This window comes from Carcharodon carcharias, chromosome 17 (genome assembly GCF_017639515.1).
Source record: "Carcharodon carcharias isolate sCarCar2 chromosome 17, sCarCar2.pri, whole genome shotgun sequence".
In the NCBI taxonomy this organism is placed as follows: Eukaryota; Metazoa; Chordata; class Chondrichthyes; order Lamniformes; family Lamnidae; genus Carcharodon; species Carcharodon carcharias.
The window spans coordinates 70,425,483-70,447,489 of NC_054483.1; the positions used below are offsets into that span (position 1 = coordinate 70,425,483).

At 43.5% G+C, this 22,007-nt stretch overlaps 1 protein-coding gene across 7 annotated transcripts in view; it reads left to right on the top strand.

Annotated features, from left to right (window-relative positions):
• The window catches only part of ablim1b (actin binding LIM protein 1b), a 279,577-nt gene that overhangs the window by 249,339 nt on the left and 8,231 nt on the right, over nt 1-22,007 (top strand). For all 7 annotated transcript variants that reach the window (XM_041209206.1, XM_041209211.1, XM_041209207.1 and 4 more), the window contains 5 exons: nt 472-536; nt 7,878-7,938; nt 18,254-18,261; nt 19,490-19,564; nt 21,337-21,417. In XM_041209206.1, coding sequence (XP_041065140.1) covers nt 472-536; nt 7,878-7,938; nt 18,254-18,261; nt 19,490-19,564; nt 21,337-21,417 — 290 coding nt within the window. The remainder of the gene's footprint in view (nt 1-471; nt 537-7,877; nt 7,939-18,253; nt 18,262-19,489; nt 19,565-21,336; nt 21,418-22,007) is intronic.

Here is a 22,007-nt window from a genome sequence, read left to right on the forward strand (position 1 = left end):
CATCTTACTGTGTTAAATAATTTGTAAAGGTAACATTTACCTAAGCCAAAAGGAAATTTCTGGATGATAGCTTATCAATCTTTCAGTCTGATGGCACAGTCCCATAACACTAGTTTTTTAAAATACTATTATGATTCCTACAAAAAAACTGAGGGGAATAAGCTGTACATAGGTGTGACTATGGATACCCATGCCTTCAACTTTTAAAGACAATTCATCCTCGGTCCCTATGTGCATTCCTATATATGTATATCTATCTAAAAATATCTCTCTCTCTCTCTGTCTCTCTACACACATATATATATATATAATATATATAATTTAATTTTAAAACATATTCTTATTGAATTGTCTATTTCCTTTACTGCTCCAAGATTATTAATATAGACTATTAGTTTAAATATATTACTTTTGTTACCTCCTGTTGACTTTCCAAGGTTCTAATGTGGCTTTTACATTTCTCCCCTTCAGCCCTGCATGCCTCTGCTTCCAAAACATCCTCCCTCCCTGGTTATGGAAGAAATGGGCTACATAGGGTAAGACAAAACTAGCATGCGTCACTCTATGTAAATGGCCAACAATGTCAGCTAGTATTCTTTGTTTCTGACTGATCCATTTGTTTTGTCCTGCTTTAACTTTAAAATTGTAACCCAAACTCTGGAGTTTTCATATGTACCAGCTTGGAATAATTAGCGACAAGTTGTCCGCAGCATGTTTGTAGAGCTTTAAATTTGTAACTAGATGTTGACTAAAGGATGGATTGTTATGGGAAGTTTTAGAACAAATAAGTTTACAGTGTTTTGCACACATATACTACATTGTTTATGAAACAAACTTATAACAGTTGTTACAACAGGGTTGGGAGGAGTGCACGAATTATCAAGCCCACTACTCTGCAGGTCATACTATTAATTTAAATGTTTAATTTTCCCACTGAAATAAATGGTCCAATTGTGTACCTATACCTCTAGTACCCAGAAGAAAATAGACTGTGACCTGGCTTCTTTTAAAAACTCAGAATGATTAAATTATTTTAAAATAAAATGTCTTTTTAACAAGTTGCACGTACTGGTTAACACACATTGTAATCGGGAAGTATAACTATCTTTTTGCAAAGAAATACCCCCAGCGCGCGCGTGCGCGCGCACACACACACACACACACACACACACACAGACAAACAAAGGACAAACAGATAGAGTCTCTCTGCAATGATGGGTTTTGGAGGATGGGCGTTATAAAATAAAGGATAAAATCCGCAGGGTCTCAATGCTGTCGACCTGGAGTCTCTCATGTACAGATGGGCCACTAGTTCCGATGGATGCCTGGAAGTTCTCAGCACTGGTCCCAGCTTTGCAGGTCCAAATGCAGAACAGTGACACTCAGTTGAGGGTTCCCTGGCTACAGGTTGATAGCCATACATAATTTTAGGCAAGGTAGAGAGAGAGAGAGAGACAGTCAAGGTAGCCTTGCTTTTTCAGCTTGTTCTCCAACAAGACTGCCTTCAAAACAAGAAGGTTCACAATTAAGATTTTCTTCCTCTCTCCCATGTGATTGCCTTTTTGTCTCCCAGCTTCATTAACCAAAATTCTTTGCAGTTCAACACAAAAAAATTCCTTCTCAATTTGCTTCGAGGTCAGGTGATTTCTTGGAAGAGTCCTGCTTGTTGACAGTTCCAAGGTGAACTTATGAACTTCTTTTAAAAAATATCCCAGGTTAGGATCCACACGTCCAGATCATGCCAAATCCTTACATTTTGTAAAAGAAAACTTCCGTCCTGAGAGAGATGATTCAAACACAGTGTTGAAAAATATATCACTGACATATCGCAGCTATCCCACACGTAAAAGACATTGTGCATTTTCTCTGTTGGGCCAATATATGCTGCCAGGTGAGCTAATCAGTTTTTAGAATTTGAATTGATAGGACTTATAATTTTAAAGCTTATGCATTTGAGCCTATGACTTCTGATGAAAGTCTTGGGTAGTGATAAGTCATCCTTTACTTCAATTTAGTGTTAAGAAATCAGACAGAAGAGGAATTAGTGCTGCAATTAATTAACACACTGTTGTGTCAGCTCTGGGACCCTGGTTTCAATGCAACATATACCCAGTAGGATGCTGCAAAGGGTACTGTGGAAATTGAGTTGACCTAATCCCAACATATCAAACTTTCCTATGTTGGTATTAATTACTAGTGTCACTCAGAGAAACCACAACATTGGTTGACTTAAGAGGAGGAAAAATAAATTGCCAGTGCACTTGGAAAAGTCATCTGGGCTTTGGGCATTGGCTGATTCTTTGGGAAAAGTAGAGGTAGCTTTACGTTGCAGCTGTCCATACTGCCTCTGTATTGTTTGACATGGCGGAGAGCATGTCTGAAATGCGAACATTTTTTTCTCAAGTGCCAACATTCCTTGCATTATTAAAGGCAAAAAAATTCACCAAAATTGTAAGAGAAATGAAAGATGTCCTCACTTGATTTTTTGAAATACGCGCATCCTAATGACCAGTTCAGAGTTGACCTTTATCGTCTCTAGGTTCACATCACTGCCTGTTTTTTATCTGCCATATGGAAATGAAAGGCATGAAAAGATATTGGAAAGTAAAATCAAGAAAAATCCAAACATGTTTTAAAAATGTATAAAGAGCAAGAGGATAACTAAGGAAAGAGCAGGGCTATTAGACACAAAAAAGGTAACCTGTGTGGAGGCAGAAGACTTAGACACGGCTCTTAATCAATACTGTACAACTGTCTTCACAAAAGAGGCAGACATGCATAATTGTAGTTAAGGAGGAGGACTGTGAAATATTGGATGGGTAAACATGGTGAGAGAGGAAATATTAAAAGGTTTAGCATCATTGAAATTAGGTAAATCGCCAGACCTGGATTAAATTTATCCCAGGCAGCTAAGAGAAACAAAGGAGGACAGTGGAGATTTTGACCATCATTTTCCAATCCTTTCTGGCTATAGGTGTGGAGATGGAGGGCTACTAATATTGTACCATTGTTTAAAGGAGAAAAATGGACAAACCAAGTAATTAGAGGCCAATCAGCCTAACCTTGATGGTGGGAAGATTATTGGAAATATTCTGAGGGCATTTGTAAGGCACATATTTGTCAAGGAGAGTTAGTACAGATTTGTTAAGGGAATCTCATTTCTGACTAACTTGATGGAATTTCTTGGGGAGGTCACAAAAAAGGCCAATGAGGATCGTACATTTGATGTAGTCAACATAGATTTTATCAGGACTTTTAATAAGGTCCCCACATTGCAGACTGACCAGCAAAGTAAAAGTCCCTGGGATTCAAGGGAAAGTACAAGTTGAATCCAAAATTGATGCAATTACAGGAAGCAAAGAGTAATAGTCACTGATTGTGATTCGAGGTTGCTTCCAGTGGGCTTCCCTGGGGCTCGGTACTGGGTCTCTTGCTTTTTGTGGTATATATCAATGAATTAGACTTAAATGTAGGAGGGGGTATGGTTAAGAAGTTTACACTTGATACAAAGATTGGTCATGTGGATGATAGTGAGAAGGAAAGCTGTAGACTGCAAGATGATGTCAGTGAATTGGTCAGGTGGACGGAAGGGTGGCAAATGGAATTCAATCTAGAGAAGTGTGAGGTAATGCATTTGGAGAGAGCAAACAAGGCAAAGGAATATACAATAAATGATAGGGTTCTGGGAAGTGTGGAAGAACAAAGGGATATTGGAGTGCAGGTCCCCAGATCCCTGGAAGTAGCAGGTCAGGAAGATGAGGTGGTTAAGAAGGCATTCAGGACCCTTTGATTTTTTTAGCCGAGGCTTGGAATATAAGAGTAGGAGGTCATGCTTTCTGAAACAGTAGAAAGACCACAGCTAGAGTGCTGTATTCAATTCTTAAGGATGTGACTGTGCTATAGAGGGTCAGGAGGAGATTTACAAAGCTGTTGTCAGGACTGGAGAATTTTAGCCAAGGGGAAGGATTGGATAGGTTTGAGTTGTTTTCTTTGGAGCTAAGGATGCTGAGGAAAGATTTAATTGAGGTGTGTAAAATTATGAGGGGTCTAACTAGAGAGGATAAGAAGGCCTTATTCCCTCTGGCAGAGAGATCAAAAACCAGGGAGCATAGATTTAATGTAATTGGCAGAAAGATTAGAGGTGAGTTGAAATGCTTTCACTGAGTGGGTGATGGGGATCTGGAACTCACTGCCTGAGGGATGGCAGAGGCAGAAACCCTCATCACATTTAAAAAGTCATTGGATCTGCACTAAAGTGCCGCAACCTACAAAGTCATGGAGCCCAAGATGGAAAGTGGGATTAAGTTGAAGATCTCCATTTCGGCCAGCGCAGCCACAAATTTGGCTGGATTTTGCACTACTTCTTGGTGGGTTTGAAGATGCGGGGAGAGGAGAAGAGTTTGTAAAATCCAGTACATGGCCTTCCCACCACCTACCTGCCTGTCCCTGACCTGTATCAAATTTTACAGGAGTGGTGCAGATGTCAGATGGGTCCTCACTCGACCCTTTGGCCTATTGAGGCCCTTAAGTGGCTAATGACGGCCACTTAAGGGCCTCACCCTGCCCCGCCACTATTTAACCCTTGGCAGGGGGTAGCCACCATGTGGGAAGTCCGGCAACTTTAGCTGTGTGGGCTGGTGTCAGGAAAGGGAAGGGAATCGCCTTTGTGGGTTCGCTGACCCCATTGAGGCAATCCCCACAACATCACACTTACCCTTTACCCTCCCCACCCAACTTCTCAAACCCGACCCTCTACCCCTCTCATCCCCATGCAGCCTGACCCTGGTGAAATCCCGCTGCCCACCACCCCATGACGTACCTTGGTTTCTGGCACCAGTAATGGTCTCCACTAGGGGCTACCTGTAGCCCCAGCAGTGGCCACTGCTCCCGCCTGGCACTGCTGGAACCACAGAGCTGCCAGCCATCCAATTGGCCAGCAGCTCTCTCAAGTGGGACTTTCTTTCCCCAGAACCATAGAAATTTACAACACAAAATGAGGCTATTCAGCCCATTGGTGCTGTGGTCCTTGCTCCAGCTGGCTAAAAAGTTGGCGAGCAGCCCACCCGAGGAAGAACGGCTACCCTGCTGTAGGGGCAGAAACGGCCAATTGACCATTAAATGGCAGCAGGTCAGCCATTGTTCCCCTAGTGGGCTCCCCAGCAACGTTTTAGCCAGCTGGGGCAGGGACCAAGGCACAAATGGGCCCTTATTCTGTGCTGTAAATTTCTGTGGTTCTAGGAACCGTGCTCCAGTCATGGCTTTATACATTTCAAACAAAAAATTGTTCCTCAGGTCTAGTGTGATTTGTCATGATTGGTAAAATAGTGTCACAATGCATAAAGAAAATAAAGAAATCAAATATTAAACTGGCTCTTGATCAGTAATAAAGAATGTAACCTCACAGTGTTGCTATCCTTAAATAGCATAGTCCTTAACAAAGCATCAGTACCTGGCAATCTTGGTGGCAGACTAGTTCGATACGCCACTGAATTTTCAGTCTCAGCAAGAAAGGTGCTGCGGACAAGCAAATTTCCTATCCAGCCTCCAACAAGCTTCAGTTGTGTGTCTGACTAAAAGCAGAATTGTATTCCAAGCCCAGGCCCAATAATAACCTAATGTGCCAGTGAGAATAGGCTACGTTCAGGTCGGTTGCCCCATTTACACCCTTCTTGATTTTTGGCTGTTACAGTCAATAGAGCATAACATTAGACAAGGTGTCATTTGGCATCTGGCTGAACCTCACCTTATACTCTCTGAGCACAATTGGTCAGATCCTCCAAGCAGTGAACGTGGGATTGCTGCTGCGATCAATATTTCCCTGACTTGACAATGCTGCACATTTCTACTGGGACCTTCTGAGTCCGGCTCTCTCAGAAATGCACAGCGTCCCTCGGGTAAGTACATCGAAGTGGAGAAGAGTCATGGGAATACCGGACACGCCCAGGAGTGTCCAACCTTACCATGGCTCTGCTCTGCTTTGATGGAGTTCCCCAAGGGAAGCTGCACATTTCTGAGAGCTGGGTTCAGAAGGTCCCAATAGAAATGGTAAGTTTAAAAGTCCAGTTGAATGTTAGTGAATGAATGTTAGTGGATGAGTGAATGAGTGAATGAATGGGTAGGTGTGTGAGGTGGGTAAGTGGGTAGAGAGATAGCTGGGTGAGGTGGCAGGTGGGTGAGAGGGGTAGCATGGGTGTGTGGGTAGCCATGTCTGGGGGCTTCCACGGCAGGAGTGGGGACAACCCATGTTCAAAGGTACCTGATTGAGGGACCCAGCATCGGTGGGGAGGGGGCCCTGCTTTGAGCCACCCACTGCACTTACTGCCAACCCTGTCCCCCTTCCCTCATGATCCTCATCCTGCAATCCCCTGCCACCGTCACTCACCTGTGGCCTGGGTCCCTTGGCGATCCTGGGCCTCGGGTGAGTGCATTACCAGAAGCAGCCACCACCTCCTCAGTGACACTGCTGTGCAATGAAGAGCTGCTGGGCTCTGATTGGTCAAGAGCTCGTGGTGGGAATAATGTCTCCCTAGGGCCCTTGATCCTGGGGAAGGCCTGCTACTGCCTAGTTAAGTGCCTGATTGGGCACTTAATGCACCGGGCCTTCTTGAAAAGAGGCGATTCTTTCAACCAGTGGGCGAGATCCCCATCGCCTACATTAAATTGCACTCACTGTCTCAGTTACTTACCATCTATTGTAGGCTGCTGCTTCTCTCAAGCTGAAAGGCCTCTGATTGGCCCTCTAGCTTTAAGAGCTCACTTGACATCTTTAATTGGACAGGAAACCTGCCTCCATGCCTTTGTAAAGATCCCAATGTCTGCTTACCCCCACATCAGAAGCAGGTTTGGGACCTGGAAACCATCCTGATTTTTGTTTCCTGTCTCGATAGGGAAAATGCAGCCCACTGTATTCACGCTTGTGGATGATGCTGGACATGTGCCTCATTGATTGTTGTCCAAAGCAAATAGTTGACTAGCCACAGGTTTTATTGTGAAGACACCATTTTAGCACATGCACAATCTCGAGTAGAAAATGACACACACAATAAAGGTAAATGTATATACCATGTATATTTATGTAACCAGCATTTACCACCATTTTGAGCAAAACTTTGCAGTCTTTCACCGAAGTTTGGAATTCCAGTTTGAATTCACCAGACACAGCGTGTCTTATTGCAGCTTGTATGTTTTTGTTCAACAGTTGTGATCCATACTTTGACTTTATCAGAGAATGTTGACTTGGGCAACGAGATGCACCAGATATCCTCCCCTCCTTCTATTCAGCATGTAGTTGGATGCTGCTTGCCCTTTGCCATTAAGTGCTCTCTTGGAGCTTCTCAGTATTGAATGGACTTGTTTCTTCTACTGGCTTCGGTTATGCCAATTGGTCCAGCTCATCCCCTCCGCACTCCATGTTTCCATGGTGCTGAACACCAGCATTTTCACCCATGTTAGAAGAGCATTCTAGCAAATAAATATTTAAAAACAAGTAAAACTCACATAATTAAAAAAGCATTCGTTCACTTGGCTTTTCACCTTACCATTTTGCACAAATGGCGTAAAACCTCGGTTTTACGCCATTGTGCACAAATGCACAAAAAAGTTAAAGTACGCTCACAAATATCTTGCGAATGAGTGTTGAGATCACATGCCCCACAATGCTGTCTATTACTATTTCTTATTTACTAATCACAAATGCAGTTAGCCACAAGGAATAAGTGGCTAATTTATTAGACAACCCTGGTCTAACTACTATTTCTGTATTATCTTTGTATGCCTTTATGGTCCAGTACGGTGATATAATAATCAATCTGTAATAACTGGTAAATTATCTGTTAAGACCTTTAAAGGCTGATTCTGTTTTCCTCTTGTTTTGTTAGCCACAATCCACAGATTTCACACAATATGACAGCTACAGTGACGTATGCGAAGGCGTCAGAGGTAAGGATGCCTTTCACCTTGTGTTTCTGTACATATCTGTCCAGCTGATATGTTTAAACTACTCTCCCAGAAAATAGTTCAAGTGTCATGGTCAACTTCTACTCCAAGCATCTGTATGAATTTTGTTAAATCACTCTGAACATAGGCCACCCATAGTAAGTGGATATATACCTGTCCGTACTCCTTGAAACCTTGTGTTTCTCCAGTAAACAAATGCTGTTACAGCACAGAATGAATGCATCTGCTGTACCTGGATTAGTATCAGAATGATTCAGTGCTTTATAGAGTAAAAACAAATATAAGATTTTTTATTTTCATCAGTTAATTTTCTGAGGCATCATGGCAGGCGGTGGCGGGACAATGTGGCGAGAAGGCCAAAAATCGGTTTTACGCCATTGTAAAACCAGTTTGCGATCGTCCACTCCGCCTGTCAACGGCAGGCCACGTTTCCCACCGCCTCAAGTCAGAAACATCAATTTAATACATTTGCATGTACATAAGCCCTGCTCGCCGGAATCATCCCCCCCATGTCAAATTTACCGCTCATGTCGGCGTGACTTCAGAACAGCGTGTTTCATAACTCCTTTTAAAAGGTGTGTACCTGGCGACCTGAACTTCGAGGGGAACACAGAGGTGAATGCACGCAACCTTGCGCAATGCTCGCGAGCATCGCCCATAGGACGTCGAGGAAGAGCTGCCGTGCATTCGCGGGGGGCACAGGCAAGTCGCTTTTTCCCGGTTGGTCTTTCAGTGCGGTGCCAGGGCAAGAGCTGCAGTGCGGGTCAGGGGTGGGGTGTGGGGTGGGGTGCAAGGCAGCACAGACTGAAGGAAATAGTCAAGCCCATGGCGACAGGGAGGATGAGGGGTGCGGGAAACAGCCATGCACATGGGAAAGCTCGTCAAAAGTGAGCATTCTTCCATTCAGCTGCAGCTCCATTGACATGCTTGGAGTCGGGCCTCTGAAGCTTTTCTGTCCACACAAGCAATCCAAAAGGAGGAAAGTACCACCAAATGCTCCAGAACATTTCATCCCTTGGGCACAGACTGCAAATTAATGTGCGTTTTTGGGGCCAGCAGAGCAATTGGCCGACTGGGTAAGTTGCTCAATCCCCTTGTAAAAGGTGGCCATGGCGCAGTCACTGATCAAGGCACTCACAGCCCCTTGCAATGCTTTTATTAAGGTGTGGACTAGTATCCATAATGGTTCAAGTTAACAGCGTATCCTTGCAGTGCGGGCTAGGAGAATGCCTGCGCCTGAGCTGAAAGCACAGCATGCAGTCCAGTGGCTGAAGCTGCTGCCAATCAGTCTAGTGGAGTGGGGCAGTGGAGGGTGGTGTTTTGGACAACCAATGAACGCATTACACAATGACATCAAAGTGGTGGCCAGCAGTCATCTGCATGCATGAAGGGGCCTCCAGACTTAACCAAGAGAGATTCTTAGTATACCTATGCTAACCCATACGTCTCTCTCTTTGATCCTGCAGGAGGAGAACATCAGGATCATGGAGCCTGGTATCTTAGCGGTATGGCTTACAGAGACCAGAGAAGAAGAGAGCAGCGGAAGCGCCTGGCTCAGCACAGGGAGGAGCACCTCCCTCAAGATGAAGGGGTGGCAGGGTCTACTGCTCATGCAGTTGACGATCCACAGTGAGCTGTCGCTCGTAGGCGCTGTGCTAGACCCAGATTCTATAGACGGCACTTGTCATTACTCAGATGACTGAGAACCAATGTGGCCGAAGACTGCGCATGTCTAGGAAACTGGTCGGTCGCATATGGCCTCTGCTTCAGGATTTGGCGCCACAGGGACATGGAGGGAATCGACTGCCAGTGGTCGTGAAAGTAACCACTGCACTCAATTTGTATGAGAGTGGCTCCTTCCAGGGCTCCACAGGTGACATATGCGTGATCTCACAAGCCTCCATGCACAAGTGTACCCAGGAGGTCACGGATGCCACCTTTGCAAAGGCACAGAATATTGCGCATTTCACTCAGGATCAGGAAAGCCAGGAAGCAAGAGCACTGAGATTTGTGAAGACCTCAGATTTTGCACAGGTGCAGGGTGCCATCGACTGCACTCATGTGGCCCTTAGATCTCCTGGCAACAAGCAGTCAACTACTAAACCGCAAGGGCTTCCATTCACTGAATGTTCAGCTGATCTGTGACCACCACAAACACATCCCACAGGTCTGTGCAAAATTCCCAGGGACCATTCACGACTTCTACATCCTGAACAGGTCTCAGAACCCTGACACCTTCCAGGGTCCGCAGAGGCTGCAAAGTTGGCTCCTTGGGGACAAGGGCTACCCACAGAGGATGTGGCTGATGACGCCTGTGCGGCAGCTTCAGACTGCAGTAGAGCGATGGTATTACGACCCATGACATTGGTGTGACCCAGACATTGGTGGAGCAAACGTTAGGCATTTTGAAAATGAGGTCCCGGTGCCTCGACATGTCCGGTGGAGCACTGCAATACAGCCCACTCATGGCGTCATGCATCATCATAGCTTGCTGCCCTCTACGCAACCTGCAATGGGAGAAGGACCTGGCTGAGGAGGAGATGGAGGAGCTGCACGTCGTCTCTGATGAGGATGTCAAAGGGGATGATGATAATGAGGTCCTTGAAGGCAAGATTGCTGGTGATGAGGACATCACACTGGCCAGATGAGGCAGGTGCACTCAGGAGGCCCTCATAGCTGCAAGATTCATGGAGGATGATGACAAAGTGCATTGAGGACAGTCCTGACATCCTCACCTTGCATCTGTGAATGTTTGACTTCTGTGTAGCTGATGGTAGCGCACATGCCCTTTGTGCTCAGGCTCATGTCATGGAGACACAATGGAGGCCTTAATGGTCGCTAGATTCCAGGAGGATAATGATGACATGCAGTGAGGATAGTCCATAGATCTTCATATTGTCTCTGAATGCCTGACTACTGTCTGGCTGAGGGCAGCTTGCTTGCACTCTGTGATTAGGGTCATATCATAGAGATGCAGCTGTGAAACTTTAAATGCACCTGATCCTTTGTCCATCTGAGCATGGCGTCACCAGTCACAGATGCTGAAGAAATGGGGTCCAGTCCCACCTCATAGGTGCTGAGAGCACACAGAGAGAATGACTGTGACACCTGCCCACGACATTCTGGCAGCAATGACAAGCACCATTGATATGCAGGCATCACTAATGTGTCCAGTCAGTGTGAAACCAGTCCATCACTTTGGTCTGAAGGTAACACATTGCGCAGTGAAGAAACCCTGGACTGAGTAACCTGCCTTATTTTGCTCCTGCACTCCATTTTATTGTATGCCAGCTTGCCCTGCATGAATACAGATGGAGAGAGTGTAAGAAGCGTGCTGCCAGGCCAAATGAGAAGGATGCCTGGCATGTGTGGGTGGAGAGTGGTGCCATGGACGGGATGAAGACACGATTCGTAGGGCAGATGAAGGTTTGTGTGAGAGAGTGAATGGTGATGTCCCTTGAACTGGCAGTGAGTGAGATCCCTGCAGATGTGTGATGTGTTTGTGAGTGTGAGAGTTGAGAGTGATGAGAAGAGTGACTTACCCTGGCAGAACGGAGCAGATCATTCATCGTCTTCCAACACTGGGTGGTTGTCCTCTTTTGCAAGAACCAAGGTTTCACATCTGAATGACAAGAACACTGCTCATCATAACAAAGAGCCATAGGAGGAGACATTCTTGGGAGTTTATTTACCGTGGTGAACATTATGTATACATGATTAACACCCATGCCTAGGCGGTGCAACTACATCTTAACCTTCCTAGCTCTGCCGCTACGTCTTGGTGCGCCCCCGACATCCACAGCAGAATTGGAGGCAGTCTGCCTACTGCAATGCCTTGTCTGTGATGACCTTGGTGGGCATCCTCTGGAGGGCCAAGACCTGGAAATCCGCGGGCAGTTGGGGCCCTGCTGTGTGGCAGTGGCATCCTCCTCACCCTTTGGAGCTAGAGCTGCTGGGGTCACAGAAAGAGGGGATTTGGTTGGGCTAGACACTCCCAGAGTCACCTTGGTGGATGGTCCAGGCTGTAGACCTGCTGATCCTCTTCCCTATGGGTGCCCAAGGGTCCCTGCTGACTCCTTGAAGAGAAGGGGAAGCTGGTGTGAGACCGAGCTGGCCTATACCCATCTCATGTTGACACTGTTGGAGGCCAACTATGGCATCAGCGATGGAGTTCAGCCCGGGCAGCAGTGCAGGATCAATGTCCTAGACCAAGGTCTCCATGGTGGCTGCCATCCTACCAGTGTTTACCTCGGAGCGTTGGCATGCTGGTGCTATCACCTCAGACTGAAGGCGGGCAGACTCCTCCATAGTGCCTTGCAATCTGAGGAGTGCAGCGCACATCCCTTCCTGATGTTCCTGAGCTTGCCTTTGCAGCTCCAGCAACTGAGGTATGACTGAGTCCAGGGGCTCCTCATCTGACTCGGACTCAGCAGATTTCTGGCCTCCAGCAGTCCTCTGAGTCCTAGAAACCTGGGAAGTCTCTGCCGCACGCTGGCCTGCTGTGGATCAGAGTGCACAATGCGCTCACCAGATTGTGACCCCGAGGTTACTCTAGAACCAGGTCCCACTGAGGTGTGTGTCTCTGTGCTGGTGGAGGTTGTGGGTGAGTGCTGTGACAGGACTGCAATTAGGGCGTCATCAGATTCTTCTCCTCCGGTGTCTTTAGGGCTTAAGTCGAGGAGCTGGCTCAGCTATTTCCCAGATGTGCCTGAGAAAACAAGGAGAGATAATTAGTGCGTGGCAGGGGACTGCGGAACAGCGGGGCTGATTCACAGCATGATTGCCTGATGGATGTTGCACTGCTGGATCCTCACTTGGTTGAACACTGCTGACCTCACCATCAGCACAGGAATGGTCCAGATCGTCACCAGCCAGTTGGATGATTCTATTTTCGAAGTTTGTGAGGACCTTGATGTCGGGCATTCCTCCACCAGTCTGTGACCTCTCCATTTTGTTGTGTACCAGCTTGTCCTGCATGAATACAAATGGAGAGTTTAAAAAGGATGCCTGGCATGTGTGGGTGGTGAGTGGTGCCGTGGACAGGATGAGGACACGTTCCACAGGGCAGTTGAAGGTGTATGTGTGTGAGAAAGTGAATGGTGATGCCCCTTGAATTGGCAGTGAGTGAGATCCCTGTGGATGTGTGATGGGTTTGTGCATGTGTGAGTTAAGAATAATGAGAAGAGTGACTTACCCTGGCAGAACGAAGGAGATCATTCATTCTCTTTTGGCAATGGGTGACTGTCCTGTTTTGCAGGTCATTGGTGCTGACCACCGCTGCCACTGCCTCCCATGCTTGATTTGTCGCCTTGCTTGCTGGTCTTCACCCAAGTGGGAGTAGAGACTTCATGGTGGGCCACCACTGCATCCAGTAGGCACCAAAGGGAGGCATTGCCAAATTTGAGGATAGCATGTTTCCTTACTTTGGTAGCCATGACTTTGTAGCAGTCCCCAATCTCTTAAAGAAAGAGGGAGCTCTGTGCAGGGGCACCCTTTAAATATTGTGCCTAGATTAGTGAAGGCCTGAGGTGACGGCGGGGCAGGTGAATCAGAGGCCGCCCTGCCGGCAATCCAGTATGTTTCCTGGGAATGCATTATTAATGAGGTGGGATGCACCGAGAATGGAACGATGCAGCACAAAAGCCTGCCATTGTGGCCTGTGGGTAAAACGTCCTTTTACCAGCCCGCTACCACACTTTGTGCAAATCTGGACGATTCCGCCCATAGCTAGTTCATATGAAGCTAGTAATTATGGTGTAGTGCACACCTACGTATTATCAATTGTCTGATTTATTCAGAAACTGGAAGCAAGCAATGCATGTATCAGATCCATCTGATTTGAAATTTATATTGGGACCAAAACTCCCGCTACTGCTTTGTTACCATGTAGCTAATTTGTGTTTTTAAACGTACTCGAGGATCTGGGGTCAGGACAAGGTCAAGTTACTTGAATAATTCTGGCATGATTTTGGTACTTACCAGGTTGAGGAGATAGGAAAATGCAATGCTTGGATGCTTTGTGCATGCAGCTGGTAGGACCTCCAGAAGGAAAAACTGGTTTAAAGTTGTTAAAAGCCAGTACCATTAGCACCAATACTGCTGGAGTTCCTCAATCAGCTATACAAGACCGGTTCAGCCAATACTGGTCATTTTCAAGCTTTACTGTTTTTCCCTTCTGTTAATTGGCCCCTTCCTTTGAGGCCCAATTTAATTTTGGGGTGTTTTTCAGGCTACACGTCCAGCCTGGGCATCATTCCCACTGCTGTTTTGACCTGAACACCAGTATGTTGACATGTCTAGGTTGCTCAGGGTGAAGAGGCAGGAGGGAGTGAGAGTTCCAATGGGTGACACCATCTTGCCAGCCCAGCTGCCTGCCTCCTCACAAATATCATTGCAGAAAATGGAATCTCTGTCTGCCCTGGGCTTCTACCACTGTTATTAAAGCTGAGCTGGTTAATTATGCACCTGGGAATATGATTGGTAATTATAAGATTAAGTAAATAGGGACAGGATTAAATATTTCATGGGTCTTGCTGGTTTCTATGCCATGAATCAGGGAGGAATCCTACCTGAAAGACAGGAAGCCAGAGTTGTTTAATGACAATTGAGGATGAGTGAATTTTCTTGGTCATGTTTGGGGTATAGTGAATTTTCTACATTAACTTCCCCTCAAGATTCAATAGCTGTGTTAAAATCTATGAAGGTTTTGGGAAGAAGCGGACTTGATGGGGCTGAATGGTCATTTCCTTTTCCACACTCATCAACGTCTGAAACAACTGGGTCCCAGAATTTAGCATGTGGCACTCTGTATTTGATTGATAATCAATATCTTACTGTCTTCCTTCCAACCTGTCAAGAAAGTGCTTGATGTTGCCCCAGATATCTGAGTCCCACCATCCAAACAGCATGCTGTACCTCACATTGTTCCAATGAAAATGTTATTGTGTTTTCTGTAACAAATGAATTTCATTAACATTCCTGATTTTCACATAGATTCTCATTGACTTATAAAAACCTATAGTTTAAATTGTGATTGCTTCTAGATTTTAATTTATGCCTATCACGTTTTTGTAACATTGCCTTTTTAAAGTTTCTTGCTTATGGTTTGCAGGGAAAAAAAAAATCTTTTTTCAAAAAAAAAGTATTTTGTGCGATTTTATTCTTGAAGCTTGTATCAAAAGCTGTAGCTGTAGTTCCCTGGAATGCACTGTAAAAGCCTTAGAGTTCCTTTTTTTTAAACACAGTTTGGCACTGCCACCTAGCAGCTGGAAGCAGCACAGATGATAGCCACTGCTCAGTGTTACAGGAGATTAGAATAACAGGATTTCCAGCTAGGTAGATGAAGAAGGACAACAAAATCAATCAGGATTCCTGTCTTTGGTCACTATTCAGTGAGTCCTGCTGGAACATGCATGCTCATAGATGTTGGATGAGGACTGGGTTATGGTTGGCTGTGATTATCCTGCTCCATGCCAGCGTATTTGCAGACTGGGAGGAATGTAAAATAGAATAGGTGGCTGGCCCGCCTCCTTCCCACCCACCCCTGACCTGTCCTCATTAATATAGTGGGTGGGTAAGGCAGCAGCTAGCCACACACCTGCCCTTCAGCCTATTGAGGCCCTTAACTGGCTAATTAATGGGCTGCTAAGAGCCTCATTCTGCCTTTACCGCCATAATGCCATAATACGATGAATGGGGAAGGTGGAATGAAGAAGGCCAGCCCACACTTTCATGATCTCGAGCTAAAAGATGGGAAGGAAGGGGAATACTTCCTTTGGCGGATGCCCTGTACCCATCGGGGGCACCTCCCCTCCCCCAAGGTGGTATACCCCCTTTGTGCCTTCCCCCCAGCCTGACTCCTCATCCTCCTCCCCTGATCCCTCCCCGACCAACAACCCAGACTTACCTGCAAGTTCAGCATTCATGCTCTTCGTTCTTCAGACTCCATGATCCCAAAAGCACCAGAGTTCTGGCACTGCTGAGACAACTCAGCTGCTGGCCAATTGCATTGACTTGCTGTTCTCAAGGACAGGACTTCTTTCCCTGGGAGGGCAGAAGTTCAACTATAAGCTCGCTAAGGCCACCCCGAGTGTATTACCACTGCAGGACAGCCTTTTTTTAAAATCAGTCAGCCCAAGACCGGTTTTTCTACTGGTGGGAAGAGCATTATAAAATGCTCTTTAGTATCAGGAGAAGTTCTAAGCAGGGACTACACACTTTCTCCACAGGAAGAACAGAAAACTGGATGGAAAGTTATCCTAGTTGCTTTTGTACACCTAACTATGGCTGGTTCAAAAACAACACTGATAATAATCTTGATGTAGGTCAATTTGTCTGGGAAATGCTGTTTGAATTTTCTGCTTACTTTGGTTATTCAGATCATATTCAGGAAGCTTTTTGGTTATTCTTATCATATGCAGGAAGCTTTTATTTCTTCTTTGTTCATAATTCATAATACCTCTCCCCACCAACAGAAAATTTACCCCATGGTCAACTAGCCCACCAGTACTCATTATCTGAACTCACACATCAATATCTGAAATTGAGCTCTTTAAAAACAATTGTGCAACTGCTTAATCCATTACTTTGTCTGTTATTTTAATAAGGGTGTTAAACTGTTTATTTTCAATGGTTTAATATCTCCACTAAGCAATAAATAGAGGGATTTCATGTGACATAATTAGCCAGATCTGAGGGGAGAGGAGAAAAAAAGGAGAGCTTTGGAAAACTGAAATGGGATCCAGCATTGTTTAAGCAACTTATCAGTGAATAATCACAAGTTTTTAGGAACTATTAGAACTTTGAAAATAAACAAACATACCTAAACTTTCCTGCTGTTATAATGTGGTGGATCAAATCCATGAGGGAAACTTGATCACGTGGTCACAACTGTCTTGTAATTTGTATTTTATTTCGAGATGCGTGCCTTGAAATCAGAAGTAATAAGACTACCATGACTTCAGAGGATTTTAGAAAACTAAATTAAACATTTATTACCAAAAGAAAAGTTTTCAAGCACATACTTAATTTTACAAATTACTATTATAACTCCTAAAACCTCTAATAAATCTGGCTTCCAGTTATACCCCCGTTAAGGGAATAGTAAAAACAAATAGCTAAATAGACCCAGGCAAAGCAACACAATACCCTGGACAGTCACATTCAAAATGCATTTTCTCAGCTTCAGTTCCTGAGACAGCAACTTGATGCACAGAGGCTGGAGGCTTTTCACACTTGTGTTAGATCTTAGAATGCCTTCTCCTCTTATGTACAGCCGCATCTCCTTAATACATGTTTCTCCCTTTTTAATGAAAATTCTGTTGTTCTAATATGTCTTTGCAACTTTACTTGTCTCATAATGTAAATCTTTCATAGTACTAATTTTATCAGTTACCTTTGGGAAAAACAAATACATCGTTTGGCTTAGCTTCTTCTGGCTAGGTGTAACATCTTACCATCTCTTTGAAATTCAGACTACTCTAAATTATCTAAAAATGCAAATTTTCCTTACACCCCACAGTTTAAAACTTCAGCCATATTTACATATTTAGCATTTCAAACCTAGGTTCTTGTTGATAACTCCAGACCAGCTGTCTCCAATTCAATTAAATCCCCCGCCCACACACACACACACACACACACACACACACACACACACACACACACAGAGAAACTAATCCAAACCCCACTATTAACCCACTTCTACAATAAATCACAATAATATTATGAAAATTATTATATTTTCATGACAATGCACTACAAGTTGATAAATTGATGTGACTATGACTGATCCAATTTTATTATAAGGGATACATTTTCTTCTGAAGTAGAAGAGATAAGAGTTTTATCAAAATTACTCCAGCATCGGGTTGGATGACAGCTGAGTAGAGGTGGAATGCTTGGATTTGAACCAGATGGCCCTTGGCCTCCAAACCTTTTGGGGCTTAGAATCCTTTACAGCCTTTGACCTGACTGGGTGGCAGAGTGCCTGGCAGAAGCAGGTGTTGCTAAGCTGGTGTGGCTTCCTTATCCTTGCTGTAGCCTGTTGGTTGGATATAGACCAGTATTGATAGTGATTGTGGCAGGAACCTCTGTGGCCACCACCCATTCCATTGTAGGTAGAGCCACCTATAGAGACATATAGGTCCTTGTTAGCAGAAGTGAGTTAGTGTAATACATTCATTTAATGCATTCATTTGTAAATTTTCATCAGGATAATTAGAGAAGAAGTAATAACATACATAAAGTGTGCTGCTGGTGAGCACCACAGTAATAATTTTCCTTTTCTTTTTTTCAGAAACCCTGGTACGTTGGTGCTTTTAGGAACATCAAAAATATGTTGACTACAAAAGGGAAATGCTACCTTTTTACATGCCCTAATGTTCCTCAACGACATTGTTTTGTGCATGTTAAAGCAATGTATAATCTAACGGAAAAAATCTGATTTTAAATAATCTAGATACTGTTCCAGGATAAGTTGGAATGATTCTTTGCCTGGTTATCTTGTAATGAAATCCAATCATTTTTATATTCATTAGGGCCTTTTAGTTTAAGTGGGGAAAAACAATGATGTATACAATTTCTTTATTAAAATGTGTTAAGCATGTGTTAAGCATGAGTCAAATGTATAATCAAAATACATAACTATTTTGAATGTTTCAAATGTTTTAACTGAACCAATATTTTGATGTTATATTTGAGTTATGATATGCAATGCCTTCTTCATGGAGACTAGGCCAGGATAAGAGTAAAGATTGAGTATGTCAGTTCAATTTTGATTTTTCCTCAAATTGACAGTCCAAACACATACCCAGTCAGTGCAGTTGTTTTTTTAAAAATACACATCATAATGTTTTTTAAAATTTTTTTTGAAGTTTGGATTTTACCCAATAATTTTGTTCATACATTTTGCTACTCTTAAATATGAAAACTGTAATAGTAGACCAGCTGCCAGTCCATGTAACATCTCAGTGTACAGTATTCAAATGAGCTATGGTACAGAAGGTTGGCCTATTTGATGGAAAAAGGGGAATCATGTGAATTAACCTCATCAAATGTAGATCAGCATTTCTGAAAAAAATCACATTTTTTTTCCTAAAAGATATACAATTGAAGTTAATGTTTTCTTTGACATCAACGTAAATCATAATGGAGACTTGATGATAATCAAGGGATCCAATTGCAACATTTATACTGCACTTGGAGAATGTTGCAAAACAGCTTCAATTAACATTGATGCTGCAGTTCTACTGTAGCAATTCTGATCGTGCCATTTTAATTATTAACTACAACAAAGCATTAGTTGATCTTTCTGATTAACTAATTAACACTGTACCTGATGTGAAGGACTGAAGATTGTATAGAATAATGTTAGATAAATCTTTTTTTTTCTGTTACCTAAATTTACTTTGCAATGTTTATCTTAGACCACATGCATTTTAATTCCCTGAAGTTAAGAATAATTCTGTATCAATATAGTGATGCTTGCACTATGGACTCTAACTGACATACCATCTTTCTCTATTTCTCGCAGCCCACACAGGAGGGAACTGTGCAAGGAACGAGAATGGACAGGGGAGTTTCAATGCCTAACATGCTGGAGCCAAAGGCAAGTCTACAGAAATCAGCTTTAACGGGAATTATGAACAAATAAGAAATAAAGAAGTAAAAGCTTCCTGCATGTGATAAGAATAACCAAAGTAAACAGAAAATTCAAACAGCGTTTCCCAGACAAATTGGCCTCCTTCCAGATTATTATCAGTGCTGTTTTTGAGTCAGCTGCTGTTAGGTGTACAAGAGCAACTGGGATAACTTTCCATCCAGTTTTCTGTTCTTCCTGTGGAGAAAGTGTGTAGTCCCTGCTTAGAACTTCTCCTGATACCACAGGCGAGATTTCAAACTTAAAAAGCGCTAATGACAGTTAGCCCACATCCTCCCATTGTGTCAGTGACATGTATCATCATGTCACCCTTTCTAGTGATAAGTATGCTAGATTTGTACATCATTTTTAGAAATAGTCATTCATTTTCCCTTCACACTGCCAGGGAATGAGTGGGGACAAACCGGTTTGCAAGGGGAGAAAAGCTGTTGAAAATAGATTTGTAAAATAACTTCCTAAGTATATAAGTAGGCAAAAAATTGGCTTTGGATAACCTGATAGCTTAGTAGATTTTATGCTTGTCTCCTATTTGTATAGATTCTGAATCAAGACTCAGAATCTCATTAAAATAAAAAAAAATGCAGTGGATACTGGAAATCTGAAATAAAAACAAAGTGCTGGAGAAACTCAGCAAATCTGGCACAATCTGTGGATAGAGAAACAGAGTTAAGTTTTCGAGTCGAATATGAGCCTTTGTTAAATATTAAAGGGGGGCCCAGTTATTTTACTGGGAGGAAAGTGCAAGATATTCACACAATGACCAGGGCAGCTATGCTGACAGTAGATAGATTGTTAGTCTTCAAGTCACAAGGAGGTGTTAGGAATGTCAGGCTGTTATTTTTAAACTGTCTATTTAATTCCAAGGTAGAATGGAGTTTGGGGTTTAGAAGATAGCTAATCAGTGTTTCCACCAAGATACAAGGTCCATGTGATTCACCTTGCTACATAGATGGGCTTTGAGAGTAGAACAGGCCAAAGAAAACCATTGTACTATCAGCTTACAGGGTTTTCTTATGATATCTCTGAACCTCACAGACCAGTCAGTCTGCAAGAATCTGGGAGAGAGAGAGAGAGCGAGAGGGCAGAAAGATAGTGGCAGTTAGTCCTGCGCCTTAAGTAGAGAATGTGCAGGCCCTGTCAGTCACCACGTGAAATGTGGGTGGGAGCTCACGCTCAAATTGAAGAGATCGAGGTCTGTGAGGATTTAAACGAGATTAGAAGATTTCCCTAGTTTGGCTAGAGGGAAAAATCTCCAATTCATCCCTCACCATGAAAACCAGTTCTGGTATTAGAGGTTATCATGCAGGGAAAGGAAAAGAAAGGAAGAAAGCCCTCAGGAGCCAAGAATCACTTTGGACTGGTTCCTGGAGGATGTAGTGTTCACTTAAGAGACAGAGTAAAGTAAAACCATAGAAGGGAATTTTCTGTTATTTTAAAAATTAAAAGGGAGACCTTTTCTGAAGTTTAGAATAGTGTTTAGACAATGCTGCTTTTTATTTGTTTATTACAGTAAAATCTTGTGTGTAATCCTTCCAGTCAGCCACTGGAAATTTTAATATCTTTCTAGAAGTTTTCAGTCTCTACAGGGATCATAACAGTGTCATATTGTGTAGGTTATAATGAGAGGGCCTAAAAAAGATGCTTGTTAACATGTACTTAATGGAGATGAGTCGATCATATTGAATTTTCCTTAATGATATAATTTTACTTCCACTTCAAAGATTTACCCTTATCAAGTGCTTTCAGTGACCAACAGGGGACGCAGCAAATTACCAAGAGATGTAGACAGAACAAGACTGGAGGTGAGAGCACAGTCTACCCATTAAAGAACTGGGAAATAAAAGGTGTTATTTGGGACTTGGAAAGAGCATCTGATCCTAAACTAATAAATTGACGAGTAATGCTCTGACTTTCAAGCATGTGACCACCTGGATGGGAAAATCTCGTGCCACTGGAGTCTATTAAGAAACAATAAATGGGTGGTGCCGTGCAAGCAGTTGGTGCTGTTTTATGTCTTCAGTTCAGCACGTGTGTTTCACATCGGGGTGAGACACTAAATGTTCAGTATCACAAAGATAAGTAAAAATGAAGAAAACTGTTCTGTCTCTCTACTTATACTTGCGGAGAAACCCGCAGTACCCAAATCACAGCATTTTTATTGCCTTTTGAATTATGCCAGGGATTTTGCCTCTCTACCGTAGCAAGAAAATCATTCCAGATATGAATCATTCTTTATTCGAAGCATATTTCCTGATATCAATCTTTACTTGTTCCCGCAATTGTGGTCTAACTGAAAGTAGCATTCTGGATTAACCCTTTTAAGCTCTGCTTAATAAATTATTCTCTCTCATCTACTTCCTTTTCCGGACTGTCTCCGAACTCAGTCCTCTGA